At 38.3% G+C, this 26006-nt stretch overlaps 1 protein-coding gene across 1 annotated transcript in view; it reads right to left on the bottom strand.

Moving 5' to 3' along the window:
• Positions 1-21877: 21877 nt before the first annotated feature.
• The window catches only part of AGL (amylo-alpha-1,6-glucosidase and 4-alpha-glucanotransferase), a 72308-nt gene continuing 68179 nt past the window's right edge, over positions 21878-26006 (bottom strand). The window contains 1 exon segment of the mRNA XM_017865141.1: positions 21878-24371. Within this exon segment, the coding sequence (XP_017720630.1) occupies positions 24254-24371 (118 nt within the window). The 3' untranslated portion in view covers positions 21878-24253.

The following is a 26006-nucleotide window of genomic DNA, read 5'->3' as shown; positions in this document are numbered from 1 at the left end:
CTCCAATCTGAGATTCTTTATTAAAACTTCCAGCAAAGCAGACTTCAAAAGAGCCTATATAATCAATCACTATTCTTGCTGCACCTTTCAAAATAATCCTTATGCCAAGCTGGCATATTTTGGGGTGGCATATCCTGCTACTCTTCAGTGTGCAAGGTTATTTTACAGGGACTTAAACTGAATTATCAGCATTTTTTTTGGTTGCATCTCTTGCTAATGGTTAGAGTTTGACCATGACCTGTGAATTTCATTTTCCTTCAGAGAAATATTACTGAACACTTGTTCTGAATGCTGATCCCAGACAGCAAGACTCAGAGAATTAAGAGAAGACAAAAACTTTCATCTAATCGGGGTGGCTGGGTGGGGTGAAGTGAACCCAGCCTGATTACCCTTAGCATCTAACTCCACAGCAACTCTGCTCTCTATTTTCTCAATCTTCTCCAATTCTTTATGGAGGGGTTTAGGAAATGCCACCCCAAAATATGGTGCTTTGGTGTATTACTTTCAGCTGAAGACACTTGAAAAACAGCAAATACAGGGAGAGGCTTTCCCTCAACTCCCCTTATCTGTCTAAAGATAGATCGTGCAAAGGAACTCAATTTGTCATCAATTCTCCATCAGTGAAACTCTCTAGGAGTTTCATCAACCAGTGAAGTTTATCTCAATCACAAAAGAGACTAGAAGCCCACACCACACTCAGACAAATGTTGCAAATGATCATCTATTGTTCTAAGGGCCATTCGTCTTTTCCCAAAGTCGTTTACTCTGCCTGAAATTGGCTACATCCCTGGCTTCCTTCTCGCCTATGAAGAGGGTATATAAGCTCATACGTCTCCCTGGTTTTCAGGTATTTTCTTCCTGTGAGGCCACCACACACATAATCAATTTCTATACCTTTTCTCATATTAATCTGCCTGTTGTTAGTATGTTTCAGAGGCTCAGTTATTGAATTATCAGAGGGAGAGGGGGAAAGTCTTCACTTGTCTACATTTATATAGATCAATTTAACTTCTAAGGATAAGTCTGTCCATTTTTCCCATGTTTTGAATTTTGAATCATAATGACCTGAGATCCCCAATTAAGGAGAAATGAGGGGAAACAAATATCTATATGATAATCTGTAACTGTTTTCTTTTATATACAAATCTCAATGTCATGAATATAAAAGTAATGCTTGATTTGGAGTTTCTTTACATTTATTATTCAAAAACACCCACATGGCCAGGCACAGTAGGTCATGCCTAACATCCCAGTGATTTGGGAAGCTGAAACAAGAGAATCGCTTGAGTCCAGGAGTTTCAGACCAGCCTGAGCAACAAAGCAAGACCCCATTTCTAAAAAAAAAATAAAAAATAAAAAAAACTAGCTAGAAATGATGACATGTGCCTATAGTCCTAGCTATCAGGAGGCTGCAGCAGGAGGATCACTTGAGCCCAGGAGTTTGAGGCTACATTGAGCTATGATGTGCCACTGTACTACAGTCTGGGCAACAGAGCAAGACCCTGTCTCAAAAAAAAAAAGAAAAAAGAAAAAAGAAATATGGTCNCTTGAGTCCAGGAGTTTCAGACCAGCCTGAGCAACAAAGCAAGACCCCATTTCTAAAAAAAAAATAAAAAATAAAAAAAACTAGCTAGAAATGATGACATGTGCCTATAGTCCTAGCTATCAGGAGGCTGCAGCAGGAGGATCACTTGAGCCCAGGAGTTTGAGGCTACATTGAGCTATGATGTGCCACTGTACTCCAGTCTGGGCAACAGAGCAAGACCCTGTCTCAAAAAAAAAAAGAAAAAAGAAATATGGTCAATATTTGTCCAAAGGAAAGGAAATTTTCATTTCTGAGAAAAAATATATATATATATTTTTTTTGAGATGGAGTTTTGCTCTTGTTATCCAGGCTGGAGTGCAATGGCACTATCTTAGCTCACCACAACCTCTGCCTCCAGGGTTCAAGTGATTCTCCTCCCTCAGCCTCCTGAGTAGTGGGGGTTACAGGCTTGTGCCACCACGCCCGGCTAATTTTGTATTTTTAGTAGAGACGGGGTTTCTCCATGTTGGTCAGGCTGGTCTCAAACTCCCAACCTCAGGTGATCCACCCACCTCAGCGTCCCAAATTACTGGGATTACAGGCATGAGCCAGCCACCGTGCCCAGCCAAAAAATCCATATTTATAGCATAATTTATATTAGGGCTAACCTTACTGTAAAGCCACATTTATTATAAAATTTAAAGCAAACATGCATTTCCCTATTTTGGCTGACAATGCCCAGAATTTGGCTAAAAGTGTTGGTTAAACTGGAGACTGTTGAACTGTATATTGCCAATGCAGAGGGTGTGTCTGAGGAGTGTGCAGAAGACACACTGTTCTCTTGTGGCACTTTCTGGAGCTTGTTAGCTCCCTAAATTGGCAGTCAGCACTTGGCAGCAGTGGTTGGGTGCATTCTTTTTTTTTGAGACAGGGTCTCACTCTGAGGCCCAGGTTGGAGTGCAGCAGCATAACCGTGGCTCACTGCAACCTCCGCCTCAGCATCCTGAGTAGCTGGGACTACAGCAGTGCGCAACCATGTTTGGCTAATTTTTGTAGAGATGGGGTTGTACCATGTTGGCTAGGCTGGTCTCAAACTCCTGGTCTCAAGCACTCCTCCTGCCCCAGCCTCCCAAAGTGTTGGATTATAGGCATGATACGCCGCCTGGGCCATTTTTGAAACTTGTATAACATTTCTGGATCGTCAGTGAGTTTACAGAATGGCTTTTTTTTTTTTTTTTTTTTTTTGAGATGGAGTCTTGCTCTGTCACCCAGGGGTGCGATCTCAGCTCACTGCAACCTTCACCTCCCGGGTTCAAGCAATTCTCCTGCCTCAGTCTCCCGAGTAGCTAGGATTACAGGTTATGCCACCCACACCCAGCTAAAATTTTTATATTTTTGGTAGAGACGGGGTTTCACCATGTTGGCCAGGCTGGGCTTAAACCTCTGACGTCAAGTGATCCACCAACCTCAGGCCTCCCAAAGTGCTGGGATTACAGGCTGAGCCACCATGCCCAGCTAGGGGCTTCTTCTATGTTTTTGTTTTTTGTTTTGTTTTGTTTTGAGATGGAGTCTCACTCTGTCACCCAGGCTGGAGTACAGTGGCGTGATCTTGGCTCACTGCAACCTCTGCCTCCTGGGTTCAAGAAATTCTCCTGCCTCAGCCTCCCAAGTAGCTGGTTCTAGAGGTGTGCACCAACATGCCCAGCTAATTTTTGTATTTTTAGTAAAGACAGGGTTTCACCATGTTGGCCAGGATGGTCTCGATCTCTTGACCTCATGATCTGCCCACCTTGGCCTCCTAGAGTGCTGGGATTACAGGCGTGAGCCACTGCGCCCGGCCTAGGGACTTCTTTTTAAATGAATCATAAGTTTAAGAGCCTGGCAAAAGTTTCTAAAAGCCCTGATTGTATCTAAGTTTTCAAAAAGGGCTTTTTTGTGTGTGTGACATTCTAGATAAAATGATTACGTGCATTTTATTTATTATTTATTGATTTTTAAAGACAGGGTCTCACCATGTTGCCAGGGTTGGTCTCAAACTCCTAGGCTCAAGTGATCCTCCCACCATGGCCTCCCAAAGTGTTGGGATTATAAGCATGTGCCATTGCTCCCAGCCTACATGCCTTTTAGTTGAATAATTCCCTTTAGAATACAAAAAGAATGACCTGTGCCATAGGAGTCAAATACTTTCCATAAATATGTATACTCTTTTGAAGTTAATTCTAACTCCTGTCAATTCTCTGACTTCTCTACCATAGGGCTGAATTTATACCTTGGTCCAAACAACTGGGGAGCCAGATGGCAATGGTAGCACTTGAATCAAGGAAGATCCCTGGAGGCACTCAGCTCTTTTCTGATGCTGTGGAGATACAGGGAAAAGATTGCTAAGCCAGGCATCAGGATATGTCTATCTAAATATCTATGTAACATTGGATAAGGCTTAGAAGTGTGTAAAAAGATATGGAAGAGAGAACTGATTGGAGATGGAAAGAAAGATTGGGGGTATTCCTGAAGCCTATGAAATCATTAAGCTAATTCTGTAAATAAAATTATGATACACACAAGCCTACTAATCAAATCCAAGTAATAATCCAGAAAGGATAAATTTAACAAAACATTTTTAAAAGGCTATATACTGCAGATAGTAAGTCTCTAAAACCTGAAATAGTAAAGTAGAAAATGCAAGTTCAGGCTAGGCATGGTGGCTTACACCTGTAATCCTACCACTTTAGGAGGCTGAGGCAGGAGGATCCTTTGAGGCCAGGAGTTCTAGAGCAGTCTAGACAACATAGTGAGACCTCATTTCTACTTAAAAAAAAAAAAAAAAAAGAAGAAGGAGCTGGGGGCGGTGGCTCACGCCTGTAATCCCAGCACTTTGAGAGGCCGAGATGGGTGGATCACCTGAAGTTGGGAGTTTGAGACCAGCCTGACCAACATGGAGAAACCCCGTCTCTACTAAAAATACAAAATTAGCCAGGTGTGGTGGCACATGCCTGTAATCCCAGCTACTCGGGAGGCTGAGGCAGGAGAATTGCTTGAACCCGGGAGGCGGAGGTTGCAGTGAGCCGAGATTGTGCCATTGCACTCCAGCCTGGGCAACAAGAGCAAAACTCTGTCTCAAAAAAAAAAGAAAAAGAAAAAGAAAAGTTTAGTTACTATTGAACTTATGCAAGGGGTCCAAAACAGATTTTATTGGGGGACAGTAAGATATTTTTTTAAAAATTGAATTCTAACCTACACACAGAAAAGTGCAGCTCAAGTATTTTTAACAACTGATCTTACACGTACAAATAGCACCTCATCGAGAAATAAAACAACAGCAAAATGAAAACACAAAGAAAATAAAGAAACTAACATTCCAGCTTCCAGAAACTTCTCTCATGCCCTCTTCTAATCACTTCCCATTCCACAAAGAAAGCCACTATTCTTTTTTATTTTTATTATTATTTTTTGAGACAGGTCTTACCCTGTTACCCACACTAGACTGCAGTGGCACGATCATGGCTCACTGCAGCCTCAACCTCCTGGGCTCGGGTGATCCTTCCACCTCAGCCTTCCAAGTAGCTGGGACTACAGGCGTTTGCCACCTTGCTGGGCTAATTTATTATTATTTTGTTTATTTTTGAGGCAGAGTCTGGGTCTGTCACCCGGGCTGGAGTGCAGTGGCGCGATCTCAGCCCACTGCAGCCTCCACCTAGTGGGTTCAAGTGATTTTCCTGCCTCAGCCTCCCGAGTAGCTGGGATTACAGGCCCACACCTGGCTATGTTTTTGTGTTTTTTTTAGTAGAGACAGGGGTTTCATCATGTTGGCCAGGCTGGTCTCGAATTCCTGATCTCAGGTGATCCGCCCACCTCAGCCTCCCAAAGTGCTGGCATTACAGGCCTAATTTAGTTTTATTTTTTGTAGAGATGGGGTCTCCTTGTGTTGCTCAGGCTGGTTTTGAACTCCTTGGCTCAAATGATCCTCCTGCTTGGGCCTTCCAAAGTGTAGCAATCTTGTTTAACCTGCCTTCTTTTGTTGGTGGTGGTGGTGGTGTCGGTGTTCTGTTTTGTTTTGTTTTAGGCTTTTAGTAGCCTTGAGGCCATGGGTTTTGGTTTCTGCCTCTAGTGATAAGGAGAAAATAGGGATGAGGAAGGGGCTTTACGGGCTCAACCAGAAACAGAAACTAAGAACCCATGACTGTACTCTCTCCCTTGGACACCCCTGAGTGAGCCACCACTCCTAGCCTAATCTTTATTTTTAATCTCCTTGCATTTTCCCCTAGTTTTAGATTTTTGTGTTAAAATAAAATTGGACACGGCCATGCGCAGTGGCTCACGCCTGTAATCCCCGCACTTCGGGAGGCCGAGGCGGGCGGATCACGAGGTCAGGAGATGGAGACCATCCTGGCTTACACGGTGAAACCCCGTCTCTACTAAAATACAAAAAATTAGACAGGCGAGGTGGCGGGCGCCTGTAGTCCCAGCTTCTCGGGAGGCTGAGGCAGGAGAATGGCGTGAACCCGAGAGGCGGAGCTTGCAGTGAGCCGAGATGGTGCCACTGCACTCCAGTCTGGGTGACAGAGCCAGACTTCCTCTAAAAAAAAAAAAAATAAATAAATAAAATAAAATTGGACACAAAATTCCATCTCTGTGCCTTAACAGCATAGTAAGCCATAAAATGGTTATTCAATTTCTCTTCTTTTCTTTTTGTAAAGTTATTCTAGATTGGAAACATCTCTCTACTATTTTATTTTATGACAGGGTCTTGCTCTGTCCCCAGGCTGGAGTAGAGTGGCATGACCATTGCTCACTGCAGCCTCTACCTCCCAGGCTCAAGCAATCCTCCCACCTCAGCCTCCTGAGAGGCTGGGAATACAGGCACATGCCACCATGCCTACCTAATTTTTTTTTACTTATTTTTTTTGTAGAGATGAGGTCTTGCCATGTTACCCAGGCTGGTCTTGAACTCCTGGGTTCAAGAGATCCTCTCATCTCAGCCTCCCGAAGTGCTGGGATTTATTCAAAAACTTTTTTTGTTTAGATGGAGTTTCGCTCTGTTGCTGTGCCTGGAGTGCAGTGGCATCATCTTAGCTCACTGCAACCTCCACCTCCCAGCTTTAAGTGATTCTCCTGCCTCAGCCTCCAAAGTAGCTGGGACTGTAGGGATACGCCACCACGCCCAGCTAATTTTTGTATTTTTAGTAGAGACGGAGTTTCACCATGTTGGCCAGGCTGGTCTCGAACTCCTGATCTCAAGTGATCCTCCTGCCTCTGCCTCCCAAAGTGCTGGGATTACAGGTGTGAGCCACCACACCAGGCCCAATTTCTTAAACTCAGTAAATATTAACTCATTAATTTTTTCAAGTAATCATTGAGTACTTGCTATATTCTAGGCAGTGTTCCATGCTGGGTTTCAAATAATGACTAATGTAGAACTATAACCATAAAAATGCTCCAGTGAAGTTTCAAAGCCCTGTGAGAGAATGTAGTAAAGAGATCTGGTCTACAGGTCCAGGGAAAGCCCAACTATTAATAAACAGTGAAAAAGAGAGCAGAATACTGAATAATTTTCAAGAAAAAGTTAAACTCCATACTCCCCCCTCCCCCCCAAGATGGACTCTCTCTCTGTCGCCCAGGCTGGAGTACAGTGGCGCGATCTTGGCTCACGGCAAGCTCCACCTCCCGGCTTCACACCATTCTCCTACCTCAGCCTCCTGAGTAGCTGGGACTACAGGTGCCCGCCACCACACCTGGCCAATTTTTTTGAATTTTTAGTAGAGACGGGGTTTCACTGTGCTAGCCAGGATGGTCTCGATCTCCTGACCTCTTGATCCACCCGCCTTGGCTTCACAAAGTGCTGGGACTACAGGAATGAGCCACAGCGCCCAGCCAAGTCCATACATTTTGTATTAAGTGAGGCTTTGAGTTTTGCCAAGCAGTCCTGATATGCAGGGTTTGAATTTGTAACTAGTATGCTTACCATATGGAAAATAAATTCATGATTTTCTTAAACATTTTCTTTTTATAAATAGCACAGAAATAAACGTTAGCTCTTTCAATGGTTAAAACTTTCAAATTAGTGGTTATAATATTCTGGCATTGCCTAGGAAAGTTTCAGTTGTTGCAAAAATAGACCACATGGCCTACCCCAGCTGTACAGCAAATACTGATGAAATTAAAATATTTTACCCTACTGGGTCCTCATCAGGACTTCAGAAATAGAGCTATGCAGTTCAGTTCACTTCAGCTTGTTTCATTGAACCAAAGCTAACATCATTTACTCACTTATTCCTACCTCTAATTGTTAAAGCTGATCATTACCTTTCTTCATATAAGAATTTGTGTACAAGAGAATATCTCTTGTATTACTTCCCAGATGAGTATCGTTTCTATCATTAGGAATAACCATTTACTGGAAGATGAACTAATAATAGTGCAAGAAGGACTAACTGCTAAAAACAAGAAAGGGTAGAGCATTTAGCAAATTAAGTCATTTTGTCAACGAAGTTAGGAATGCTAATAGCTTATTTTATAATTTCTAAGCATAAATGACTATTCACTACCTTTACAGGTAACTTTTGCTTTGTCCGTTTTTTCCCTTAACTGTATTTTTATTCCAGAGAGAAAGAAATTTAGTATAACTTGCTGAAGAAATACACATCACTGAAAAATTACTAAAGAAAGATTATTAGAACATCTTCAGATCTTTCTTTAAATGAGATTTTCAGATATCTTTCAACTTTAAACAGCAGATAATTAAATAACAGTAACCCAACCCAAAACTCTACTTGAGAATTTAAGTTTAAAATTCCAGGCTTTCTTGATTATTTTTGAACTATTTTGTTGTTCTCTTTAGCATTTTTCGTTTTCTAATTTGTACTCAAATTGTTCTATAATCATATCTGGCGTTCTTTTGGAGGCCTATCTTAGTTATTCTGAGAAATATCTCCCTCCCTTATTCGCTCTACCATGAGAATCATTACAAGGTAAAGGAGAGTGAAATAAACTACCAAGGGTAAAACATCTATTCCAAGTATTTCTACTGGTATAGTCTGAGTTTATCTAAGAACAAAGATTGCATATAGTACCAGTGGAGAATTTTCTCTATCTGTGCTCTGATGTTTCGAAAAAATTGTTAACTATTAAAACCCACAATTGCAATAAACCTTGAATTATATATAGTTGGAACCAAAAAAGTCGTTTTGGTTCAACAACTTAGAATTCGAATACACAGCACTTTAATAATTTAGATAAACAAACAGTTAAAATATTTGCTTGACAGAATGCTTGCTACTGAAGCAGGTTTAGAATGTTTTTTGCTGAAGGTTTTTCCCCCTACAGGAACAATGGGAATAATAATAGATTATTACAAAATGGAATTGCTTCACACAATAATATATCTCATGTAACATCTGAGAATTACAGTATTAGATCCTGATGGAATGTAGTGAAAAATCACTCAGAGTTCTTTCAAAAGTGAAGATATTAAACAAATACTCTGGTTGCTTTGTCACTGGAATGATTATTTTCGAAGTTTCATCCAAGGAGTTTAGAATCAGTGTCTTTAACTCACAGCTGTTTGTTATGTTTTGTGTGTGTGTGTGTGTGTGTGTGTTTTAAGCTGTGAATATAGCTGAGACGATACAATATCTACAATTCCTCTGGTAAGAATAAGGTATATTCTCAGGGAATCAGGGTATCAGGAGATAAACCAGGAGAGGGAAACCAAGAGAGGCAAAAAACGTGGAAAAAAAACAGGAAAAGGAAGTATGGAAAGCAAGGAAGAAATGGAGGGTCAGATAAAAAAGATAATAGGGTTTTATAAAAACAACTTAGCTATTCCTAAATAGGATAGATTGCTTATTTCTAAATTACATATAGGAATACTTTAATAGGATTATAAAGAAGCGAAAAGAGGTCTTGTTATCTATTTTAAAATAGTAGATTACACAAAATATTCCTAAACTATTTGGCTGGATAGGAAGGAAGTTATGACAACCAGCTTGCAAATGCATTTTCAAATTAAATATCAATAAAATGTAGCACCTATGAACAATTTTTGGAATTTTAAACATGTTAGATCAGGAAGCAGTCTTTAATACACAGCACATAGCCTTTCTACCATCATACTTACTTTTGTCAAGACAATAGATTGTGTAGTAGTCTTGGCTTTGATGTTGTGGCTCTCATAGGCCTGTTGAATGGTTTGATGGATTTGGCAGTTTGACCTCCAGTGTTCCATGTAAAGTGTACTCCATTTCTAAGTGATGCAGGATTTTTCTCAGCCACTTTGCCGACTGAGGACCTCCACAGCTGGTGCTGCCCCTGACTGCCTGGGCCTTGCTTGGCCTTTTGCCTGTTGCTGGAGGCACTCTGCCCACTTGGCCTGCTTGTGTGATGACTCATACCCACATTAGGCCATTCCTGAGCTCTTCTTCTGCATCCAAGAAGAATGAAGATACACTGACAATTTGAAGGATGAAAAGGGTGGGCAAGAATTTTATATTGAGTGACGGAAAAGCTTTCAGTCCGGAGAGGACATGGGTGTGGTCTCCCACACTTGCAGTCAGGTGGTTTCTCTCCCAGTGTGGCTGAGCCTGGGACTTTTATGGGCTCAGAATAAGGGCGTGCATGCTGATTGGTTTGTGAGTATGCAAAGAAAGGCAGCACTCAAAAGTGGGCATGGCAGTGTAGAAAACCAATTAGGAAAGGGTAGATATATGTAAATTAGGTGAAGCTTGGGGATCAGAGAAAAGCATGTCAAACGAGGAGACAGGTTCTCAATCTGGTCCATGGATTTGACTTGTAGCTTGGTTTTCAGGCTTTAAACTGTCTCCCACTTGGAGACAGGGTTTCGCTGAGGACCTGTCCCTATCTGCTAAGGCATTTGTCTGCCTCCTGCCTCTATCATAAGGGCATTCTGAATCATTTATGTCATGTCATTAGGGGTAGATGCATGAGAGTCAGTACTTTAGTAAAGCATCCAAGAATAGGATGCGTCTTAGAGCTCCATGTAAAGAAAAATATATTAGTTTTCAGTAAATTTTAACCAGGAAACTTCCTAAAAAGAGTAGTGGCCCTTCTGATGCTTTAAATCAAGCTTAAACTCTTGCTGCTGCTTCAAAGCCATGTCTTTTTGTTTTCAATATAACAAATTATTCAGCCAATTATTAATATGGTGAATATTTGTAGTTGAAGAGGTGGCCTGCCCCTCCACACCTGTGGGCGTTTCTCATTAGGTGGAACGAGAGACTTGAGAAAAGAAATGAGACACAGAGACAAAGTATAGAGAAAGAAAGAGTGGGCCCAGGGGACTGGCGCTCAGCATACAGAGGACCCGTGCAGGCACTGAGTTCCCTCAGTATTTATTGATCATTATCTTTACCATCTTAGAAAAAGGGAAGTGGTAGGATAATAGGATCATCGTAGGCAGAAGGTCAGCAGTAAGACATATGAATAAAGATCTCTGTGACATAAATAAGTTTAAGGAAAAGTGCTGTGCCTTGATATGCATATGCAAACATCTCCATAAACCTTTTAGTGCATAAAGAGCAGTATTGCCACTAGCATGTCCCACCTTCAGCCCTAAGGCTGTTTTCTCCTTTCTCAGTAAACAGAACATACAATCAGGTGTTCCATTGCCCAGGGATGGGCAGGANAGAAAAAGGGAAGTGGTAGGATAATAGGATCATCGTAGGCAGAAGGTCAGCAGTAAGACATATGAATAAAGATCTCTGTGACATAAATAAGTTTAAGGAAAAGTGCTGTGCCTTGATATGCATATGCAAACATCTCCATAAACCTTTTTAGTGCATAAAGAGCAGTATTGCCACTAGCATGTCCCACCTTCAGCCCTAAGGCTGTTTTCTCCTTTCTCAGTAAACAGAACATACAATCAGGTGTTCCATTGCCCAGGGATGGGCAGGAGACAGATGCTTTTCTCTATCTCACTGCCAAGAGGCCTTCTTTCCTCTTATACTAGTCCTCCTCAGCACAGACCCTTCACGGGTGTCAGGCTGGGGGACGATCAGGTCTTTCCCTTCCCACGAGGCCATATTGCAGACTATCACATGGGGAGAAACCTTGGACAATACCTAGCTTTCCTAGGCAGAGGTCCCTGTGACCTTTGGCAGTGTACGTGTCCCTGGGTACTTGAGATTAAGAGAATGGTGATGACTTTTCACAAGCATACTGCCTTCAGGCACTTGTTTAACAAAGCACATCCTGCACAGCCCATACCTTGAGTCACCACAGCACATGTCTCTTGCAAGGACAAGGTTGGGGGTAGGGTCACAGATTAACAGCATCTCAAATACAGAACAAAATGCAGTCTCTTATGTCTACTTCTTTCTATATAGACACAGTAACAGTCTGATCTCTCTTTCTTTTCCCCACAGTTGTACCGAAAGATAGAGGTAATTTTGGAGATGCTAAAGGTAATATTGAGATATAAAAGTCACTAATTTTGTGTTTTAAATATTAATGTATTGTAGTACAGGGTTTCTCAACCTCATTACTATTGGCATTTTGGGCTGCAATAATTTTTTGTTCTGAGGGCCTCTCCTATGCTGTGCAGGATGTTTAGCAACACACTAGAGGCAAGTAGCACTCTTCTGTTGTGGCAATTAAAATTGTCTCCAGATATTGGTAAACCTCTCCAGAGAGGTGATTTATTAATTTTGTTTTATTAATAGAGATAGGGTCTTGCTCTGTCACCCAGGTTGGAGTGTAGTGGTGTGATCATACCTTTCTATAATCTTTAAATACTGGGCTTAAGCAATCCTCCAGCCTCAGGCTTCTGAGTAGCTAGAACTGCAGGAAAATGTCACCACACCTGGCTAATTAAAAAAATTTTTTTGAGACAGGGTCTCGTGATGTTGCTCAGGCTGGTCTTGAACTCCTAGCCTCAAGGGATTCTCAGCTTGGCCTCCCAAAGTGCTGGAATTACAGGCATGAGTCACCACACCTGGCGGAGAATCACTGTTCTAATGGAATAATCCATCTTATATGAATGCTATTTTTAAATTGGTATTTTTAGACAGATTGTTTCACTTAATTCTTAGATTCTTGTGACTGTTCCTTTCCTGAGATATGAGAGTATTCATTCTCATATCTCAAGATTCCTAAGATATGATATTCATTTTATCGGTAAGTCACTTAATTCTTGTGAACCTCAGTTTTCATGTACATGAACACAAAGCTAGAAGTGTTACACCTGGAACTTTTCCCTTAGAACAAATTAATTCTCATATGATATATAATGAAATAATTGTATACCTGTTGAAAATCAGTGTCTGGGTATGAAATTGTATCTGTATATGATCACAGGTTTGTAAACATTTTGTATAAAAGGCAAAAAAGGCAAGATGACAGAAAATATTTGATTTATTTTGGTAGTCAAATTTGTTGGCTTCAGAATTCTGATTTCCATTGATGCAGTGGTCTGAACCCTAACTGTTAATTAGACTCACCTGGAGGGCTTGATAGTTGTTAATGCTGGATTCCTATCTTCAAGGATTTGGATTTGAGGAAGGAAAAAGTAGAAAGGAATACTACTTAGTTAAAAAGGAGAATGTCTCACCAGGCACCAGTACACTGCCATTCATCCCCTTTTCTTTCTCTCATTCTATTCTAAAACGAGGTAAAGAAGATAAAATTTGGGAACTTAAAACTTGGCAAAGAAGGAAATCCTTTTGGCAACATTATAAAGTGAGTGTATTCCTACCTTGCAGAGGAAACCTAAAACTCAGAAAGATTTTGTTTCCTTTGTGGGTTCCTCTTCTTCACCTGCTCATGAAATGGAAGTTTCCTGGACTATGAATATCATTTCAGAAATGAGGACATTAGTAATTTTCTGTTACTAGATCTTTTTATTAAAAGCACCCTTGATGTACATAATTTAATATAAATATACATCTCTTTGGCTTCCTAAGAACAATCACCAGAGCCAGATGTCTTGAAGGCAGAAATGTCCCTGTATTTCACTAATATGGATGAGTGTTTCTTTTTTCTTCTCTAGGTTCAATTTTTAATTTCATATAATTTTATTTTAAATTTTTATTTATTTATTTATTATTTTGGAGGCAGAGTCTCGTTCTGTTGCCCAGGCTGAAATGCAGTGGCATGATCTTGGCTCACTGCAAACTCTGCCTCCCAGGTTCAAGCGATTTTTGTGTTTCAGCCTCTCAAGTAGCTGGGATCTCAGGCCTGTGCCACCACACCTGGCTAATTTTTGTATTTTTAGTAGAGATGGGGTTTCACCATGTTGCCCAGGCTGGTCTCAAACTCCTAACCTCAAGCAATCTACCTGCCTTTTGCCTCCCAAAGTGTTGGGATTACAGGCGTGAGCCACTGTACCTGGCCTATTTTTTTTTTTTTATTTCCATCAAAGCTTCCTTGCCTATAGCATTAAGAGATCTATCTGTAAGTTTTGTTCCCCAAATACCAGTTCACCCAGTCAGCCCCAGCTTCTACTGATCTTTCATGTTCTTCCGACCATTTCATATCTGAACTGATTGTTTTGGGTGTTACCTCCATGTTGCTGCGTAACATGCTTATATTGCTATTTCTTGTTTTTTTTTTTTTTTTTTTTTTTTAATTTTAGGCATTACTTATTGATTTTTATGGAAGATGTCCATTTAATTATCTTTCACACACACCTTCCCATTCCTCCTAGCCTCTACCACAAACACATTTTCCATCCCTAGTCCAGTCAGTATAACTTCATCATAACTTTGTTATCATACAAATTCACCATTTATGGTATTAATAACTATTTTAAGTTTTATGAACAGCTGAGCCATATGGTATACTTTAATTACCTTTCGTTTTCTGCAAAACGTTGTTTTCTCTGTTGTTAAATATCTATTTTTGTTATTGCTTGCTTAGTTTTCTAAGTACTTAGGAACAATCTAGCCCTACTTCTTTTTTTTTTTTTTTTTTTTTTGAGACGGAATCTCGCTCTGTCGCCCAGGCTGGAGTGCAGTAGTGTGATCTCCGCTCACTGCAAGCTCAGCCTCACAGGTTCACGCTATTCTCCTGCCTCAGCCTCCCGAGTAGCTGGGACTACAGGCGCCTGCCACCACGCCCGGCTAATTTTTTGTATTTTTTAGTAGAGATGGAGTTTCAGTGTGTTAGTCAGGATGGTCTCAATCTCCTGACCTCGTGATCCTCCCACCTTGGCCTCCCAAAGTGCTGGGATTACAGGCATGAATCAACCCGCCAACCCTACTTCTTTACCTAGGAATCCTCTTAAAAGTTCAAAAGTACTAGGTATCCCATCAATTTTAATGACTTAGAGAACCCTCTTCCCTGAGCGGCTCCAATCGGCACTGGTTGATCTCTATGTCCACTCTATAACTGTCACCTTGAGATCTTCCTTCAACGTCACCCTGGCTCCTCTAGGAAAGCTCTTGAACTTTATTGTATAAAATTGTATCACTTTCTGCTGAAGTTTTCAATATCTAAGACCGATTTGTATGTCCCCAGGTGTTTCTTTTTTAGCAACAGCATCCTGTTCTTGTTTCCTGAATGCAGTATCTCTTCCTATACCTTAGAGGATATTAATCATAGTTTTTCTGAATTTTTCTTCTCTCTGCATCTAACTTTAAAAAAATAGCTTGATTGAAATATAATTTCCTTACCAAAAAGTTCACCCATTTAAAGTATATACATGAATGATTTTTAGTCAATTTTCAAAGTTATGCAACAAACACCAAAATATAATCTCAGAACATTGCAATCATCCCCACAAAAAAGCTTATGCCCCACTGCAGTCACTCCCTCTTCCCTTCTCATTCTAAGCCCCAGCCAACCATTAATCTGCTTTTTGTGTCTGTGTATTTGCCTTTCTGAATGGTTCATATAAACCCAAAAAGAATATTCTTTTGGTAAGAGGCGGGGTAACTGTTTTCTTCAAAATGTCATAAATGACACAGAAATATTATGGAAATATTCCTGATTAAAGGGAACTAAAGACATGACAATTACATGCCACACCTGATCTTAACTGAACCCTGTACTCGACGGGAAAATAAGCTATGGAGGACATTATTCAGTGAACTGACAACACTGGAAATAGGAGGTGTATTTGATTAAAGTTCAGCAATGTTAAATTTACTGGAGTTAACTGTACTCTGTGTGTGTGAAGAGGAAGAATAAGAAAACAAGACAGATGGGGTAAAATGTGAGCAATAAACAGTTTTCAAAAACTCTCAGTCATTGTTATCATTTTCCTTGATTCTGAGACTCCAATTACAAGTGTGTGAGACTGTTTGACACTGTCCTGTGTGTCTCACAAGCGGCGCTTGGTTCTTTCCATTATTTTTCTCTCTTTGCTTTAGTTTCGATATTTTTAATTGATTGGCCTTTGATTTCATTCTTTCTAGCGCTCAGTCTGCTGTTAAAACTACCCTACAAGTTCTTAATTTCAGATAAATATTTTTCAGTTCTAGAATGTCTTTTTGATTCTTTTATATAGATTCCAATTTTCTTTTGGAATTCTCTGTGTTTTCCTTTATTTACTAATTTAGAGACAGGGTCTCCCTATGTTGCTCAGGCTGGTCTTGAACTCCTGGCTTCAAGCAGTCCTCCTGCTTTTGCCTCCTAAAGTGTTGGGATTACAGGTGTAAACCAGGATTTCCTTCTTTTACTTTTTAACATGTCTATAATCTTATTTGAAAAGGTCTATCAGCTAACCTCTGCGAGTGCATCATTTTGATCTGCTTCCCTTGTCTGTCTTTTCTTTTGATTGTCTATCACAGTTGCTTTTCTCTTCAAATGTTTCTTTATTTTGGGTAATATGCCACATATTGTGAACAAAAGAACTGTAGAGCCTAAAGCTGGCCAGGCCTGGTGGCTCATGTCTGTAATCCCAGCATTTTGGGAGGTCGAGGTTGCGGGGGAGGGGATCCCTTGAGGCCAGGAGTTTGAGACCAGCCTGGGCAACATAGTGAAACTCATCTCTATTAAGAAGGTAAGATATTGGAAAATTTATTTTTAAATTTAAAAAAAGAGACTAAAATTGGTGTTTTTTCGTTATAGAGAATCGTTTGAATGGATGTATAAATTGTGGCTTATTCAAACAATGGAATCAACTATAGCAGAGAAGAAAAATGAGCCACAAGCTGCACTCATTGATGGGAATAAATCTCAAGAACATAATATGTTACAAAAATTAAGTTAGAAAAGATTAGAAATAATAGAATTCCAAATATATAACAGTTAAAACAGGCAAAACTAAATGGTCTATTAAGATATACATATATAACACTACAGAGATAATTAGGAAAATGACTAACATAAAATCAGTAGGGAGAATCCACCAGTGGCAGAGAGGAATCTAATTTGGAGGGGTAGGCAGTACACTTTAGTGATACTGGTAAGGTTGTGTTCTAAAGCTCTGTAAAAATCTCCCATAAAATACCTCCAGAAAAATCTGTTGATCATGCCTTACATATTGCCGCAAGGAAAAATACCATCTTAACAAAATCTTAATATTTTCTCAGAAGGGGTAAGTTAGGGAATGGTATTTAAAGAGTTTTGGGACATGGCTGGGTGATTTTTAAGGCAGGTATTGCAAGGTGGAGTTGGTTGGGATTAGGCAGAGTTTAAAAATAATAGCTTTGTATTGGTGGACAAAATGAGGCAAGTGTTTTAAAATAAATCTTGATGAGCAAGATAATTATCAGAAAAATACTAGTGAGCAAAAAGTTGTTTTAGTTGGTTTACAGTCTCATCTTCCTAGACAGGAATTCCCGAAATAAACAGCTACTATCTTTGCATGGCTGTAGTATTGTCTAAAATAGGGACAGGCTGTTTGTTTTCATTTTCAACTCTGTAGTGGGTTCATGCTGTTCACTTAATTGTTGTTCTTTAAAGATGCATATATTATGTTTCAAAACACAGTTTCTTTTTCTCTAGGAAAGCAATTATACTTAAACATTCCAAAAGAAATTTATATTCCATTCACTGAAAGAAAACAAACAAAACAACAAAAGAAATTTATAGGCTGAAAACTGATAAACTATCCCCTTAAGTCAGAGTGCTGGGATTACAGGCGTGAGCCACCACACTCAGTCCAAGCTTATCTTTTTAAATGTGTTCTGTAACATGTAAAGGGTGTGAAGCACTGGCTTAGGGAACTGTGTCTTATAGAAATGGCATATTTTTAAACATTAGACTCACAATTGGTTCAGTGGAACAATGACATTATGAGACACACACAGAAATGAAGACCCCTGAGGGAAGCATATATTTGCTTATTTCTGAGTATGCAGAGCTGAATTCCAGTAAGTGAATCTCTAAGATAAATAATCTCTAGCCAGATGTGGGTTGTGTGCCTGCAATCCAGCTACTCTGAAGGCTGAGGGAGGCTGAGACAGGAGGATTGCTTGAGCTCAGGCATTCAAGACCAGCCTAGGAAAAACAGTGAGACTATATCTCAAAAAAAAAAAAAAAGGAAACAGATCTCTAGGTCTAAGAGTTAGTGCTTTGAAGTTGCTTAAAGAAAATAAAAAAGCTTATTCTTGTAGACATTCAGAAAGAAGGGAAGTCTATCAAACAGTCACACTCTATTTATTGCAAACTAGTTCATTTATTTGTCTGAAATACATTTCCCCACGTTGTCCAATGATGAGAAGGACCAAAGTAGAATTAAAATCAACCAAACAACAAAAATTCCTGTAAAATTCTATCTTGCTTTATTAGTAAAGACTTCAGTAATAGTTCTTCTGCTTCTTTAGAGTTTAAGTATAAAATTAGAATTTTTTTTAGATGAGAAAATTTGTTATTTTAGCCAAGCCTTAAAATTTGCCATCAATTTAGATGATGTAAACTTTGAGTTGTTTCCCCTATTGTTAAAATAAACAAATAGGCTGGGTGCAGTGGCTCATGCCTGTAATCCCAACACTTTGGGAGGCTGAGGCTAGAGGGTCGCTTGAGTTCCGGAGTTTGAGGCCAGCCTGGGCAACACAGTGAGGCTTTATGTCTACAATATATTAAAAATTAGCCAGGCTTGGTGGCACATGCCTGTAGTGCCAGCTCTCTGAGAGGCTGAGGCAGGAGGATCACTTGAGCCCAGGAGTTGGAGGCTGTAGTAAACTATGATCATACTACTGCATTCCAGTCTGGGTGACAGAGTGAGACTGCCTCTAAAAACATTACAAAAAGTAAACAGATTATTGTCTACCCCTGCTTATAACATCTAAGAGATAGTGAGCTCATATTAAAAGAAATATTTGAGAAGTTCTTGAGTATTCTGTCATTAAATGCTAGCTTTGGTTTTTGATGACAATGGAGCCATCATATCAGCTCTGGGGTGCACACCCTTGACATCTATCTTATGTAGACCATTATTATTTAGGTTCTATTATAGGCAGTGAAACTTAAATATACTATGGGTTGCCCTCATGAATTCTTACTACCCACAGATGTTATAGTCACTGTTTTCACAATTGAATAAGCAAAGGTTCAGGGAGGCAAGTAATCACCTTTGGGAAAAGCAAAGGAGACACTGTAACAATAGGACTGGAAAGAGACTGAGGCCGAATCACAGAGAAACCTCAATTTCCTCTGACCAGTAATAGACAGCATCAGTGTTCAAGAAAGGTTTTCCTCATAGCTCTATGAGGGATAGAGGAAATTGTCATCAATTTAAAAATTATTATGTTAATCTATGTACAAGATAAGAGTATGAGTAGAAATCTGCAGTCAGGTAAAAGTGACCAGACTTTTGTGATCCATTGAATGTGATGTGGGAGCCAAGATAAATCATTTTTGGAGTACTGCTCCTTTATGTGATAAAAAAGATATCTAATAAGACTTAGTGCTCAGTTTTGTACTTTGAAAATATATCAGTTACAATAAATATATTAACATTGAACACTTGCAGAATTAAGTGCCATATTTTTTAGAAAATTTCCATAGCTTGTTCCGTTTGGTGTTAAAAATGCATGGGCATGGGCCCTGCTTTTTGGCCGAAATTCCTTTGGACCAACTTTAACCGGTTGGCCTTCTCTTAATTATTAACACTTCCTGTTGTCTCTGACTTTTCTGTTTCACCTTCCTTGATAAGATACTTACATTTGCAAATTTATCCTACTTGTATAACCTAGTCCATGCTTGGCACTGAGTCTACACATTTAGCCAGGAACACATGGGTTATCTTATTAGTGCAGACGGCTGCAGATACGAGAATTTTGGCCAGGTAATAAGGAAGTATACCCAGGCTCAAGCAGAACAGAACTAATGCTTTCCATGGCAAACTGATAATAGCAACAATGGGTCCTATGGGTTGATGGAGGGAGGAAGCAGGAGGGCAAGCACAGAGGACAGCAATCTTGAGGGTTTATGTAAGATGATTTGTGGTAGGAAAATCAGAGTTTGAGTCTAGGGTCCAGGAATTTATCTGCTATTTGATTTATGGTAAGATTATCAATGTTCTCATTTACAAAAGGGATATAATACCTCCAATGTAAAATTGCTGATACAGTAGGGGCTCCATTAATGTTTCTTGAATCTGAATTTTCTATTCTGACCAATTGACCATCAAATTGAACCAGCAATCATAAACATAAAAATTAGGAAGAATTCCAACAAGCTAAAAAATTTTAAATCAATAGCTTACGTTTTAAGATAAGATTAAATAATGCCAATATGTCTGTTGTTATCAAATTAAGAGTATGAGGGCATGTTTAGTAAAAATGCTAAGAGAACAGTTTTTGGATTTGGGAAAATACATACAAAGAACAAATCGGTGGGAGTAAGTAAGATTCTGAAAAGCCTAGGGAACTGATGAGACAGAAAGGTGGTGAGAAAATGCTCTAACAAATATTAAAACAAAAACTAGAATAGTGAGATAGGTGAATGGGCACAGAAAACAGTGTATTCTAGTAGACCCTACCATTAAAGAATAATTCAAGATTAAAAAAGGACTTCCCATCAATCATATTCAACTTATAAGTTTGGGATTTAACAATTTGGAAAAACACCTAAGTAATGTCTCACCTCATAACAGATGCACTTATAAAAAAAAATAAAACTAGAAGGAAATAGAAACAGTGGTTATTATTGAGACTGACATAAATATTGAAGAGACAGAAGAGATTACAAAGGTGGAGGCAAGTGCTGAAAGATCTGATTAAAGAAAAAACTGGCCAGAAATGGTCACACCTATCATCAGCACTTTGGGAGGCTGAGGTGGGATGAGATGGGAGGACTGCTTGAGCCCAGGAGGTTGAGACCAGCCTAGACAACACAGTGTGCCCCCCATCTCTACAAAAAAAATGCAAAAATTAGGTGGGTGCAGTAGTTGCATGCCTGTCATCCTAGCTACTTGGGATGCTGAGGTGGGAGGATAGTTTGAGCCCAGGAGGATGAGGCTGTAATGAGCTGTATGTAATCAGGCTTGGGCAGCAAAGCAAGACTCTTTTTAAAAAAACAAAAACAAAACAAACAAACAAAAAACTCTGCTCTAACCAAAATAACTACGGCCGGAATGACAAAGTATTAGCACTACTCTATAATTCAAGGCTCATACAAATTGGGGGGGCCGGGGCGGGGGTGTGTTGCGGGGAAACCAACAGCTCCTAAGCAAATTCCATGAGTTTATTATATTGGCACACTGAGGTTCTATATAAGTAATTTTGGCAAGTTTGCTGTGGTAGTTACAGGTTGGGATTTTTAGGTTAATATCTTTTATCTGAAGATGAAGATATACATATCTGCAGTAAAAAGAAACCAACAGTAGCTAAGGCAAAGACCAAATTGACCAACTTTGGTCATTAGATGCTTTTCTATAAATATGTATATTATTCAGTAATATAATGAAAAGTAAAAAAAAAATTTGGCTACTTTAGGAGGCACGTATATATATTATGTCTTCTGGCCTGTAGTATTTACTGTTAGTAAGTTGATCAAAGACAAATAAAAAATTCACACTTGAGTAAAAGGTTTCAAGAAGTACCAGGAAAGTGCACAGCTTATTTTATTTATTTAAAAAAATTATTTTATTTTCCAGAAGGCCCATTGTCACCAGAAGTGTATAGTTTCTCACAGATTTATACATTGGAAGTTGATTTGATTTTGCTCCTTTCAACATGCCTAATGAATAATCCAAACAGTCTAAAGTTCTTCCTCCTCTCTGCCTCCTGCAAAAAGGTAAGCACCTAAAGTAGGCAAGCACTGAATAAATGGCTCTGGTCAGCACTGACAAATTAATTGCCTCTGGGAGGCTGAGGCAGGAGGATCACTTAAGGCCAGGAGGCTGAGACCAACCTAGGGAACATAGTGTAGAATGCTGTCTCTACAAAATAAAAAATAAGTAAAAAATAAAAAATTAGCTGGGTGCAATGGCTATGAATGAAACAAAATATAGACCTTTAAAAAATATTTTTATTTTCTTAACACACAGAGATAACAACGACATTTGCCCACTAGACAGAGTAGTTCAAGACATATCAGAAATGGATTACAATTCACGTGTTACAATATTCATAAATATGACCAGTCTCATGTTTTCCCAATTATCTTAGAAAACTTATTAAAATACCACAGCATACTAAACTGGCAAATTCATTTCTCATGTAAAAGAGTAATTTTGATTTTGATTAGTGAAAAACCAAGGCATAGTTCATTATTGAAATATAATAATACCTTATCCAGCATCACTCAAGTATGACGCCTTCTACCTAAACGTTCTTTAGTCAAATGACACCTTTTAAAAATCTAGTTCTGTATTTTAACTACCGTAGAGGAAATAATGTTTAACATGCCTTCTTAAACTTTAAAATATACCATGCAGAATATAACAATGTTCTTTCATTAATCTTCCTCATTAGAAATATGAACCACTTAGTTTTCTAGTGCAACACAATATCCTAAAAATTTACCAACGTGGGTATTTGCCTTACTAGAGATAACCCAAAATGACTACATTTAAAAAATTGTGAATTTTTATTTTTTTGGTCACATTTAACTGTCAGTGATTACTTCGTGCTTTGGTTAAATATGCTGGTTTTCTGTTACCTTTCTTACCTCCCTTAATATCAAAGTTAGAATAGAGCAACAAAACTACATAAACCTTTGATGAACTAATGGTTCTCTCAAGGAAAGTCATTCCTTTTACCCGCACAGTTTAGAGAAGGTTATATATTGAGCAAGGAAGGAACTGAAGAAGAAAGGGAGATTTGGAAACCAATGTGTTTATAGACAGTGGTCAGATTACTGTCACAACTGTCCTTAAATTTGTAGGATTTAATCTGTTTCAGTTTTGGAAGCCAGAAAACTAAGCTAGTTAAAACTATTTCTAAAGCAAGGTCAGCTTTGAAGAACAGCAGGCAGATAATCTTAAAGTAAATTACACGAGCTTTCAAGAATGGGTATTTGACATCTGAAGCATTTATACATTTTTGCTGCCCAGAAGTTTTAGTTTGCTGGTTTTCTTCTTTAGTTTTATTTCTTAGTCATAGTTCAGGTTTTTAAGTTAAAAAATGCTACTTTTAAAGTAGCATTATTTTAAAACACCATTATTTTATTAGCTATAAATGAGCCACTGAATATTATATAGCAATGAAAGAATTCTTGCAACTACTTTCTTCCAACTGAATGCACAATGATTTAACTGTTTTCTTAAGAAAACAGTAAAAAACAGTAAAATCAATTCTACCTAGGAAATAAGTTCTATTAAAAAATGTGAACTCATATAAATGTTAAAACCTTTTCCTTTTGTGACTTTAAGATTTTAAGGTATCTTAAAATAAGTTAACATGAAAATTTCCAATGATTTTATTGAATTTAAGATATATACTGAATTAATACCCATATTTTTGTTAAGATTCTTCTCAATGTTAAACTTGTCAATGTAGGTTTTGAGTTAATAGAAAACCAGTATCTACTATGATCTAGCAATAGATTTTTGAGCTTGAACTAAAGGTAGTTGAGCTTTAGAAAACTAATATAACATCCTTTTTTCTTTACAATTCTAGAAATATGACCAACAATTTCCATTTTGAAAATGTAAGCTATCTTATAATTGTAAACTAGAACTCAATACTAATTTTACAAAACTGTTTTCAGGAAATAAATTTCCTAATGCTTTGCATGTTTCCCCACATAAGTAAATCATATAAAATATACTGTTGGCATTCATTATATTACACAAAAATGAATATATCAGTGAAAAAATGAAAGCATAGTTTGAACATCTGTGCTCCATTTAGGAACATATATTGTAGGTGGAAAATTCTATCATTCACCATTTATTAAATATTTACTAAATGCAGTGAGCATTGTATTAAGAATACTATAGTACGTGGTGATAATATTAATGAACCACAGCCTATTCAGTATGTATTGTTACTGAAGATTATATATACCACAGTTAAAAGCTATCCTTCCATTTCTTTCATTATATTTTCATATTTTATTTTTATTTATGTACAAATAGAAGATTACATGGTATTTCTTTTTCAAACTCTGGATTTCTAGGCATTTGAAGAATTCTTACTGAACTCAAACACATTTCATTGGTAATGATATTTCTTTCTGATTCAAATTGAAATCTACTCTGTACATTAAAAAAAACAATGCTTTTACAATCTTACCTAATTGAGCATCAATATTATAATAAATGAGATTTTTAAAACGACTTGAGCCTGTGCATATAAGGCATTTACATATGATGACCTTGCATCCTATAACACAAGTAATTGCATACTTAATATCTGTAATCAACTATAAATCTGTAATCAACTATAAATCATAAAGTGTCTCAAGAATAGTAGAAATTGACCAGGCTTGTGTTTCACAGCTGAAAGGACAGTATTGGGCATTCTCATTGGTCAGTTCTGGAAGTCCTTTCCAAGGGGATCTGAATGAAAAAAAAGACATTTTACAAAGACATCATTTAATACATATTAACAAAATAGGCAAGATCTGGTGATTTTTGCCTTCTAGTGCAGAAAATAATCATATGCAGTCATTTGCTACAAAATAAAACAATATCCTAAAGACATACAAATGAATTTAGACTGAAATTATTCTTTGACATTCCATCTTTGGAATTTGAGACTTTTAAATACAAGGAATCCCTTTATGTATTAAAAACATAGAAGAAACTACCATTACAAGCTACATATAAATACAGAGATAAATACTCTCTCAGGCATAATTTTATTCCTTTTGGAGTAAGTTTATGAGACTCAAATTGTAATTATGCAGATGTGTTATGTGTGATCTTGATAAAACTGTAAAACTAAAAGTAATGAAGAAACACTAAGAACTACGATTGGGCGGGGGAAATGCCATTCCAGAGTACTTTCTACTTAAAGAAAAAAAATGCCAATTAATTTCTCATTCTACTAAACAACAAACTTAGTATTTATTATGCCTTTATATTCTAATACTAACTGCTTACATATATTATCTCATTTAATGTTCACAGTAACCCTATAAGGTAGGTACCATAAGTATTCCTATCTATAGAGAGGTAAGAGACATTTACAGAGGTTAAAGAACTTGTTCCAGCCCTCCCTATCAGAACACAGTGATGTTAGCACATCAAATTTATTGTTAATTTCAATGTAATCCCTTAAAAACGAAACACGAATTTAAAAAGTACAGAAATCTGTAATGTTTCATTTTTAAGTTGGGTCGTGGGAACACACTTGTTTCATTATTATGGTTTGTAACTCAGGGCTGTATTACATACACGCTTCAGTGGGCATCAAATATTTCATAGTAAAAATGGGAAAAAATCACCCCATTAGGTAAAATAGGGTATTTTGGATAATAACTAATATCAGCTGGGTACCATATTTTTAAAAAATGTCATAGAAACCTGGAAAATATAGAAAATGTATGTTTCCAAGTATTCAAGCTACATCAGAGTAAAATGCCAAATGACTGAAGCTGGATACCTGGCCATCTGTAATGTGTTGAATTATATCTCCACAGAATTTGTATGTTGAAGTCCTAGCCCCCAGTACCTCAGAATGTGAACCTGTTTGGAAATCGGGTCACTGCAGATGTAATTAGTTAAGATAATGCCACATGAAGATTGGAGTTTTGCTGCCACAAGCCACAGGATTATCAGCAGCTAGGAGAGAGGGCTGGAAGAGACCTTTCCCTAATGCCTTCAGAGGGACGATGGCTCTGTCCATGCCTTGATTTTTCAGATTTCTGGCCTCTAGAACTGTGAGACAATATTCTGCTGTTTAACGGTTTCTATTATTTAAGTCACTCAGTTTGTAGTGCTCTGTTATTGCAGCTCTAGCAAACTAACGGACTACCAAAATTAAAAAACAAAATGAGGTTACAAAACCATGAATATGCTGCCCATAATTAGACTTGGACACTAGGACATGGAATATGTCCATACAAATATAAGGAAGTCCCCTTTCCCTTGCTTTCCTGAAAAATTCACCCTGAAGTCATTAGGTGGGACAGAGCATGGCAGGTGACCACAAATGGAGAGGAAAGGGTAATAGGTAGTATGGAGCAGGAT

This window comes from Rhinopithecus bieti, unplaced genomic scaffold, assembly GCF_001698545.2.
Source record: "Rhinopithecus bieti isolate Rb0 unplaced genomic scaffold, ASM169854v2 scaffold_78620, whole genome shotgun sequence".
In the NCBI taxonomy this organism is placed as follows: Eukaryota; Metazoa; Chordata; class Mammalia; order Primates; family Cercopithecidae; genus Rhinopithecus; species Rhinopithecus bieti.
Note: the sequence above shows the minus strand (reverse complement) of the source record. Positions and strands in the feature narration are given on the sequence as shown.